The following is a 9,964-nucleotide window of genomic DNA, read 5'->3' as shown; positions in this document are numbered from 1 at the left end:
TGAGCAAGCTGTTCTTGTGAAACACGGTCATAGTTTGTCAGGAGGAACTGTTTTCTATGGGAATACAAATCAGTGTTGTTACCAATACACACACATGTCCAGCCATGGGTGGAAAGGGAAGGGACAGTAGTTCTGGGGTGTCTTTGCACACCCCTAGGCCCCTAAGGCCAGTCCCCACAGCCACAGCCAGATGGGTCCTCCTCCCTCAGTTGAAAGAGATGCTGCTGCACAGAAATCCCACAAGTTCCACAAAGGGGCCCAACTGTCGTTTCCCTTAGACACACCTGTAACAGGTGCCCCATGAATTTCCCCGCGCCCATTCCCCTCGTTGCATCCTCACTGGGATTAAGAGGTAGCTGCCTCAACCACTCTCCACATTGCAATAATCCCAGTGGGACTAGAGAACGCTCCCGCTATGACGAGGCAGACAGTCCTGTCCCCATGGCCAAGACTTTTCCTCTCTGGTCAGGCCACCCACACAGGAAACCCTGCATGAGCGGAGGGTCACCCCAGCGCCATCGCCTGGCCACTTCAGGGAAGCAGAGAGCAGCTCCATAAAGACAAGGGCCGTCTCCAGGCTCCGTCCTAGAAACTGGTTAGTGTCCAGAGGGCTGAGAGGCACAAAAGCAGCTCTCCCTCCCCAGACGGTTCAGGGATGCAGAAGATGGTACACATGCCCCAGAAGGCCCCTAGCCAAGCAGGCTTTAGAGAAGGGGATGGTGAGGGGGTCCCTGGGGAAAGTGAGAGCTGTGCGTTCCCAGGGGCAGCCTGAGGAGTCCTTGTCTATGTGGAGGAAAGGTTTGGCCACCTGTAGATCCATAGCTCCTGTGACCTCCCTCACCATTCTTTCCTCTCAGGTTCGCTCTCTATGGAGCAGCTCAACACGAAGAAGATGACAGTGGCCTGAGAGCATTTCCCACGAAAACTATCTTTATTCACAATTTACATACATCACTCCAAAGGTCCTGCCCACACCCACCTCCCCCACCTCCCTAACCCCCCACAATCGCACTTCCCCTCCCCGCCCTGCTGGTCCTGCCCTCCCTCCCTTCCCCCCACATCCTCCAGGATCAGCTCTGGGGTGAGGAGGAGCCCCTAGGCTCCCCTGGGGGCCGCCCTGGGGGGCTCGCCCTGGAGGGCCGGCCTGGCTGTTCCCTACTGGCTGCAGTGCTTCCTCTTCTTCTTCCTCCTCTTCCCTGTGACAAAAGGGTCACGCTTTCTCTTTCTCGGCTGTGAGGGGCGAGCCAGGCCCAGAGCCAAGGCTGGCCTCGCAGAGACCCTGTGGCCAGCCCCGGGGATGGGCAGCTTCTCAGCAGCGGCGGGGCGCCCACACAGAGCCCGCTTCCTCGACTTGGGAGCGGCTGGTGGAGCTGGGCTGGGGCCTCTTCTCTGAGGGGAGGGGGCCTGGGGAGCTCTCTGGGCCCCCCAACCTCCAGGGGAGGCCAGGCCTGAGGCAGGGGCAGGACTCTGGGACAGCCAGCAAGGCAGCAGGCTCTGCGGAGAGGCAAAGAGGAAGGCCAGGCTGGGGAGCTCCTCCTCGTCCTCACTGGACGCGTCCCTGGGCCCTCGGGCCTCCCGAACAGGAGACGCCTCTCTGAGAACAGACGCATCCCTGGGTCCCAGTAGAGGGCCAGTGCGCCTTTGACCCTGGGGAGGGGAGGGCCGTCCGGCCCGGAATGGAGAGACCTCCTGACGTCCTCGAGAGGGAACAAAGACTTTGGGCCCAAACGGGCCAGTGTCTGTTCGGATGGGCCTATGAAGAGCCTCAAAATCAATCTCTGGTGGGCAGGCTCCATCACTGACCCCTCGATGGCGGTCTTGGTCGTGCCTCTGGGCACCTTGGCCGGCGTGGGACTCAGAAGGACTTGAGCCCATTCCGGGTGCACTGTGGCTCGGGGCTGCCGGCCCACCCTCGTCCTCTTTCAAGGCCAGGAGTCGTTTCTGCACCAGCTGGTAGGAGGGAGGAGGACAGTGACGGCTCCACGCGCACGTGTGAGAGGAGGAGCACTGGGCAGTGGGACAATGTCCCTGGCGGGGAGGACGGGACGGGTGACCCCAGGACTAGACTCCAAATACAGACACGGTGGCATTCCTGCCATCCTCCTGCACCTTATTCCCAGCTTTGTGTCCTTCCCTCCACTCCCGGCTTCCCATCCTCTCCTTCCTATCACCCTTCACTGCACCCACCCCAGAAAGGGCCCTTCCCCATGCCAGGCCTCCGAGGCAAGGAAGGGACGGACAGAGCCATGTGGGCCTCCTGCTCTGGGGTCCTACCTCTCCCCTGCTCACTGGGGTCCCTCCGTGCCCTGGTCTTCCTGGGTGTCCCTTGTCTCCCCTGTTCTACCTGCGATCCCTCCCTCCTCTGGCTCCCCTGGGCCACCTGGTTTCGCCTGTCCCCTGGATCCCCTGGGGTCCCCCCTCCCCTGGGGTCCCCTGGCTCCCTGATTGTCCCTCTCCGTCCCCTGGCTCACTTCTTTAGGGTTGAGTCCTTCCTCCTGCTCCAGCTCCTCAGCAAGGGCCAAGAGATCCAGCTGTGGGTCTGGGGAAAGCAATTCTGCCAGGAATCGAGGGTGAATGACTGCCTCCACCTCAGACAGAAAGAAGAGGCTGTGAGCATCCTTGGCCAGGAGTGGCCTGTGACACAAGAAGACCAGGAGGGAACGTGAAAAGCAGAGACCCACCCCCACTCTCCTCCACAAGGCGGGGATGGTCAGCACACACACACACACACACACACACACACATGCACATACACAGTCACACACAAAAGAGCACATATACAGATGCACATACACAGACACACAAAGGCATACACACAGACACAAACATATACACACATACACCTGCGTAAACCTCCCCTAACACCAGGCTCAGGAACAAGGAGCTGAGCTTAAGTCCCATCGGCCTGAGCAGAACCCAGATCTTGGGTGCTGAGAGTTCCATGCCCTGGCATCTTGTAGACCCCAGGTTCCAGGCCCAGCCTACCATGGTGACAAAGTCTTCCTGAGAACACAGCTTGTCAATGTAGCTCAAGAGACCCGGGTCCAAGTAGGTGCCGTCCTCTTCCTGCTTCAGCTCATTTCCGTCCTTTCCACATTCTGTATCTGATTCGCCTGTGGCTGAGTGGACGGGCCCCACCAGCGCCTCCATGATGTCCACATACTCCCTCACAGCCTCAGGGGGAATCTCCTTGGGTGCCTTGGGCTCCGGGGTCCGCTGGGATCTGTGTGGCTTCGGGTGCGAGGGCTGGGCCCTGGGGCTGGACATCCTGGGAGCACAGGCTGAGGCAGAGCAGGAGGAAGGGAAGGAAGGTGAGGGACTCCTGGTCCACCTCCTGACCACCGACTGCACGTTGGTGAGGGCATTGTTTGGGGGACGTTGATGTGGGTGTGGGAGGGGTCAGGACCATCTGAAGCCTCATGCACAGTTGGAGAGGGGAGGTAAGGGGGTCATCTAAGGGAGTCACAAGTAAGGAAGTGGGGAACCTCCAATTTTCTAGGGGTCTCCCCTTCAAGCCCACTACTTAGGCAGACTTCGTGTGGGGTCCTTTGACAGGGAGGTGTGAGAGGAGTTACAAAACTGACCAAGTCAATACCCCGTAGTGACAAAGGGCAGCTGAGACCCCACCCCCCCCACCCCCCCGCCTCGGTGGCTGTTTTGGTTGAAAGACCAATGCCCCTGTCTTGAAAGAAAAGGATCCACATGGGGACGGTGGCCAACCCTAGGCCCCTGTTACCTGTGCCTTCAGCTCCAGTGGGAAGCTGGGTGCCTGGCTGAAGGCGCACTTTCGGGGCTGGGGGCCCCCGAGGATCCAGCTTCGGTGGGGCTGGAGGAGGCAGGTCCTGCGCGCACTGCATCCACTGCAAATGCTGAATGTGCGTCTCCTCCTCGGCCGCAAATTCCATGAACCTGGGGGGTGACGGAGACACAGGCCACCCTGAGAAAAAGGCCTGGGTTCTGGAGCCCAACAAAGGCAGCCAAGAATGAGGCACTGGGAGAGGATGTGCCTTGGGGCCGTCAAGGCCCTGTGAGGTGCTGTCCACAGCAGAGAGCTGCTCCTGGAAGTGATAACAAGATCTGGGACCCTTCCTTCCTCACCAGCACTGGAGGGCATTCAACAGCATAGACCCAGGTCGCTGAATTGAACCAGGTCAACGGGACACATGGCTGACCCAGGGGGCACCCTCCTCATGCCCCCGTCCCCATCCAGAACCACATGAAGGGCTGACAGCCAGAGGCTGGAACAGGCATGTGTTCCCCACAGGGGTCGTTGCCCGAATCCAGGACCCTGGGCTGGGAATGAGAGTCCTGGAAGATAAACCTGGAGACAGGGCCCAGGAGAGGCTGGATGATGTGGATGCTGAGCTTAGAGGAGAGGCCTTCCTTTCCTCTGAGAGGCACTCGTTTGTTTGGTTTTGTTTCTTAAACCAAGGGGATTACCATGGAGCAAACACTGGAAGGGCCGGAGACCCTTGGGCCGACGACAGCTGGCTTCCCCAGCTTCTTCAGGGATTCCAGGGTACCCACTTAGGCCACTTTTCATAAGGAGAGGGGGTCCCAAATCTATGTCAGTGGCCGCCAGCCACCCACCACTAAGGAAGCAGCAGGCTGGCGGGTGGAGCTCTTTCCCCGGCCCAGCCCATATGGCCGGAGTTGGACCCCTACTGGACTCACAGCTTCACCCTGCCCCGTCCTGAGACCTTCATGTCAAGGCAAGGGTAGGTCAAAATCAGGGGAGGGCAGAGCTCCTGGTGGAGGAAGGACAGAAGTCTCAAACTCTCAACGTGAGGGAGGGGTTTCTGGGGGACAGTAGGGCCCCTGGGCTGCGGGGACCCTGTGCTGGGTGACAGCCCTTCTCCTCTGTCCTCTCTGATGAGCACCCCCATGGCCAGACCCTGCCCTCACCCACTCGCCTCACCCTCCACGCAGCCCCTGGGCCCAGGACGCTGACTCACTTTTCCGCCATCTTGTAGTAGATCATCTGGTCAAGGTTGCTTATGCGCCGCCATTCCTGCACGGCCCTCCACAGTCCCTCCTCCTGCGTCATGCTGGGCTTCAGGCGGGCCAGGGATCGAAGCACTGGGCTGTAAGCCCTCGGGGTCAGTCTCTGGGCACAGCCCAGCCCCCACCTGCCTGACCCCACCCGACAATGTGGACCACACATCACTCAACCCAGAATGACTGAGCAACAGGAGGGTGAGAGGCGGGTGTCTGGGAGGGCAAAGACAAGCCTTCCCGGCCACTGCTGTCACCGCCTCACACTCACTCAAGGATGACCACCCACTCCCAGGCTAGAGCTGGGACATTGTGCCTTGGGGAGCTCTTTTCCTCTTCAAGGCTGCATTTTCATCATAAAAATCACTATCATCAATGAGGCGTGGCATGTGCCAAGCAATCTGCTAACATTTCATAGATTAGCCCAAGGCGTCTTCTGCACAGTCCTCTGAGTGAAGTGTAATTGTCCCCTTTTTACGAGGGACCGGAGGTTTAGGATGGAAATGCCTGCCAGGCTCACAAGTCTAGTGGGAGAGAGCCCACGCCCTTAGGAGAGCTCTACCATCACCCTGTTCCTCGTGGAATTCTCCACAACGAAGTGGAGGCATGCATAAAGCGCTCTCCTGGGCCCCGCGCTCCTCCCCCTCCTCTGAAGTGACCTCCCCTGGCCATGTACGCTCAAGTCCTGTATGAAAGGACACGGCACCACAGGAGAGTGCGGCATCCACTCCTTGGCTCCTCACCTTACACCATCACCCTCTCTGACTGCAGGTCTTCAGTCCATATTACCATGAGAATCATGGAAGAGCAAGCTGGCCAGACTCACAGGATGGTGGGGCCCATTGAGATAGGGCACATTTCAGTCCTGATGTCACGGACTGGTAGGCCCACCCATGTGACCGACAATGTGCCTTCTCATAGCATGGACATCGCCCTCACACCTTCCTTCCAGTATCCCTAGAAACCTAACGTGCGAGTCCATCCCCAGTTCCTCTTTATCTAAAAGCTCCCATAAGCTCAGGACCCCCTGAGCGTTCACTCACATGAGAAAGCAGGAAAAAGCTTCTGCATCAGGACTCTGGTGAAAGTGTCTCCGGGCCAGGGGCTTGAGGTGCTGCCAACGTCGGAAGTTACTGTACACGCTCTGGGTGTTAGAGGAGCCATCCTGCGAGGCGTTGGACTGGTTGGTGGCCAGGCGGCTCTCCCTGGAAGTGCCATGTGGCCATGGCCCAGAGTTCACTGGGCGAATGATAGGGGCCAGCTGGGCAGCTGGTGGTGGAGCTTGAGGAGGAAAGCCTGGGGTCCAGCCTCCCTTGCCAGCCTGACTAACTCCAACAGCTGGAGCAGTCACAACGGTCCCCATCACAGGGGTTGCTAAGAATACGGGTGCAGGACATGCAGCACTCCTGCTGAGGGCCCCTGGAGCGCTCCAGTTGAGGGGGGCCTGAGTAACGACAAAGGTCTGAGTCTGGGGGGCCTCCACTGGCCTCCCTTGTGACCTGACTTGGACAGTGAGGTTGCAAGCCCCATGGGCACTGGGGCCATGGCCACCATTAGCCACCAAAGGCGTCCTGGGGAAAGCTGGCAGCAGCAGGCTGCTGCCAGGAGGGAATGCTGGGGTGATGGGACGTGGCAGGTGCTGCTGCCAGGGTGGCCGGTGCTGGGCGCCAGGAATGGGTGGAGGGAAGGGCACTGCCGTGAAAGTAGACAAGGAGGCACCGGGGTTCATGGTCACATCCGTTCCCAGCACTGGACATGCTGTGGAGGCAAAGGAAAGGAGTGAATGGAGGAGGAGAATGGGCAAGTGGGACTGAGGCTTTCTGTGGCATCAGAGTGTAAATCTCCACAGGTCAGGGACACTTGGACAAGGGAAACTGTGCAGCGTGCAAATGTCTTCAAGTGATTTTCATGCCCTGACCTCCAGTTGAGAATTATTCCACTGGTGACCCCGTGCCCATCCACCAAGGTCCCTGACCCCTGTCTGCCGAGAAGAAATCGCCTCAGCAAGCACTGACTTGGAGAGCCTCCCTAAGGCACCCCCTGGCACCTAAGCCTCACAGGCTGTCTCCCAAGACCTGGAACTGGGTGGACATCCGCTCTGTGAGAAATGCCCCTCAGCCGGCGTACTAGCAGGTAGGGACCTTCTCCAAGGTAAGTTCTAGGCCCCCAAAGGCCCTTTGTGGACAGGCACTGTGTAAAATATTGGGGCCCCACCTCCTCCTCAGTCCTCCTTTTCCTGATGTTCAGTATAAATCCCCTCTTTCTTTCCTAGCCTCGCAAAACAAAACAAAATGCTGGAAAATATCTCTCTAATGGAATCTTGATACAAACCCTTAACACTGGCCCAGAATGCACCTGCATCTCAGAACAACCCACAGCAGACATGTAACATGGGCCAGGTCCTGCCACCCCCTCCCCAGTGCCCAGAGTCACTGTCATCACTCAGGAGTTCTGTTCCTAGGAGGCGGTGCGGGTTGGGGGGGGGGGTCTGAGAAGTAGGTGCGTGTCCCTTAGATTCTGTCATTTCACAGCCAGTGATGGCTGCAGAGGATTAAACAAGGGCCAGGGAATTGTCATGTTACATTGGTCGTGGGAGTACAGACCGCCTGTGGTCCTTCCCCTTCCAGCTCCCAATAATGGAAAGACAATCTAAGAAGCAGGCATAAGCCAGGTGCCATGGCGATCAAGTTGTCTGGAACACATCCTTGTTCAGGAGAACAAGGTACACACCACGGTGCACCTAATTAATTAGAACAGGTGTCATAGGACGTTTAATAATAACACAGAAGATCGTCTTCCTGCCCCTGGGCTACACTCCTTCCCCCTTTAAAAGAGGAAGCAGCCTTCACAGACAATCCACCCGAAACAACCCCACTCCACATCTGTTCCCTGTCCATGAAGGAGTGACATGAAATATGAACAAACTCTTCCTCTCAAGGCAGCCTGAGAGTCCACCATGAGATATGGGACGAGATGAAGTAGGTCTGAAGTACTGCGATTCCACAAAAGGAAGAACAATTCAGAGCAACTCAGGAATCTGCGCCCTCTCTTGGCTGAAGTTACACGGTTGCCCATCCCCTGTTGAATCCAAAGCAACAGTTGCCTGAACTGAGAAGTGAGCTCTGGGCTGGGAGGAGTGGACGAGGTGTGGGCTGCGGCAGTTAGAGTAACCTCCTGCCTAGCTCTCGGAGAGGACACTTCACTGCAGGTGTGGCCACACACAGCCCCACTGAATAGTTTTCTCACCAAGACCATCTCTCCCCACGGCCCCCTTAGATACAGTATGCTCCTGTTCAAATCCCTTAGAAAGATATGGTGAGGCAAGCTTCAGGTGCCTCAGGAACACAAGACACGTCTAGGCTTTCCTCATGACCCTCCCTGTGTCACCACCAGGACATCACACACATCCTTACACACACGTTTCAAAGTGGCTTGTCTCCCTTCTAGAAAGAATCAACCTGCCTGCTGCCATCCTTTCTCCATAGCCAGGCCAATTCCTCTTGATCCACCTCCAATGACCCCTCCTCCCCAGTGCAGTCTCGGGTTTCTTCAGGCTCCCCAGTCTCCCCAGGTGAAATGTCCTCGTGTGTCCAGGGCTCTCTTCTCCCTCTACTTCAGTCCAACTGTGTGCCCACCGTGAAGTGTCACGTGTGAACCCGAAGGATGTGAGGGATGGCAGGGTCTCTGAGAACACACCCTCAGCCTATAGGCTTACCTCCTTCTGAAGCCATCCTGCAGGCTTGGGCACGGACTACTGCTGCCTGGTAGCCTCAATGAGAAAAGTCAAGACCAGGACCCAGAGAGTGACCTGCTTCAACAGACGCTCAGGATCCAAGTGAAGGAGGGACAGGTTTGAATCTAAACATTCTGCAGTGGCGGAGGGGCAGAGGGCACGTGGGTCTGGGTAGGGTGGGGGTGGGGAGACATTCCACGAGGGCTCTGGCAGGTAGGCAAGAACCGGAAGTTCCTTCCACCTCACACAGTGGCAACACAATTGGCGTGTGCCTCTTTATGCAGTTTATAAACTGTTTTTTTCATTCACGGCACCGAGGTTGGACTTGATGTTCCCTTCCTTTCACTTCTTTTTCCATCAACCTAGTTTTGTGTCCCTCAACACACTCTGCTTCCTACCTGGCTCTTGACTTACTTCAACAGAGACTAGACTTTCTGATCAAAATTCAGGACTGTTAGTCTGATAAACACTTGGGTATTTATGGCCACATGGAACTGAGTATTTGAAATTAGGATTGTCTCAGCAGATCCAGTGTCTTTGACTGCTGTATGTACATCACTCCTAAGGGAGTGGTCCTTGTGCTCCAACCAACATCCAGCAGGACCAGCCTTACTAATGACCCTTTGTGCTGGAAAGCCCCCGTCCATCAAAAAACCGTCATGCAGCCCCCATGTCCAAGACCAGAATTCACTAAATGTCTTTCTCATAGTATTCCATGGTTGTAAAAGATTTAGTTTTTTACCTTTTAAATGATTTTAGTGTAATATTTTAAGCGAGTAACACCTTCTCATGGTTCAAAATTAAATTGTGCAAAATGGAATATGCAGTGGCAAGTCCTCCTCCCACCTCTTTCCCCTGTCAACCCAATCCTCTTTCCCGGAGGAAACCAGTGTTATCTCTTTCATTAAAATCTTCCCAGAGATACGTCATGCAACTAAAAACGAAGGCAATCTGTTTTCATTTTTTAAAATGCCTTCATTTTTTTTCTAGTTGAAAATTCATATACGTTCCTATATATCTGAGGATATTTCCAATGATTGCCTTTGTACGGGTATCGTGGCTCCTCTGTTTCTGCACTAGATTCCTAGAACAAGAATTTCTACAGTCTCTTACATTTCAAAGCACCTGAAAGAATAGGGTGGCTCGATCTAGTAAAGAAAAGTAACAAATGCCTAACTGAATTTGACTTTTGAATTTCACATAAACAATGAATTCATCTGTAGTACAACTTTGTCC

The 9,964-nt window shown here is 56.0% G+C and overlaps 1 protein-coding gene across 1 annotated transcript; it reads right to left on the bottom strand.

Moving 5' to 3' along the window:
- Positions 1 to 1,155: 1,155 nt before the first annotated feature.
- On the bottom strand, positions 1,156 to 8,726 carry LOC309633805 (NUT family member 2G-like; the record flags this gene model as incomplete). The annotated part of the gene is made up of 7 exons (XM_082403051.1): positions 1,156 to 1,977; positions 2,472 to 2,588; positions 2,986 to 3,252; positions 3,651 to 3,909; positions 4,956 to 5,084; positions 6,039 to 6,753; positions 8,711 to 8,726. The coding sequence occupies 7 exons, from the start codon at positions 8,724 to 8,726 to the stop codon at positions 1,156 to 1,158; spliced, it is 2,325 nt and encodes a 774-aa protein (XP_082259177.1).
- Between the last annotated feature and the right edge of the window lie 1,238 nt (positions 8,727 to 9,964).

This window comes from Balaenoptera borealis, assembly GCF_965194805.1.
Source record: "Balaenoptera borealis genome assembly, chromosome: 8".
Classification (NCBI taxonomy): Eukaryota; Metazoa; Chordata; class Mammalia; order Artiodactyla; family Balaenopteridae; genus Balaenoptera; species Balaenoptera borealis.
Note: the sequence above shows the minus strand (reverse complement) of the source record. Positions and strands in the feature narration are given on the sequence as shown.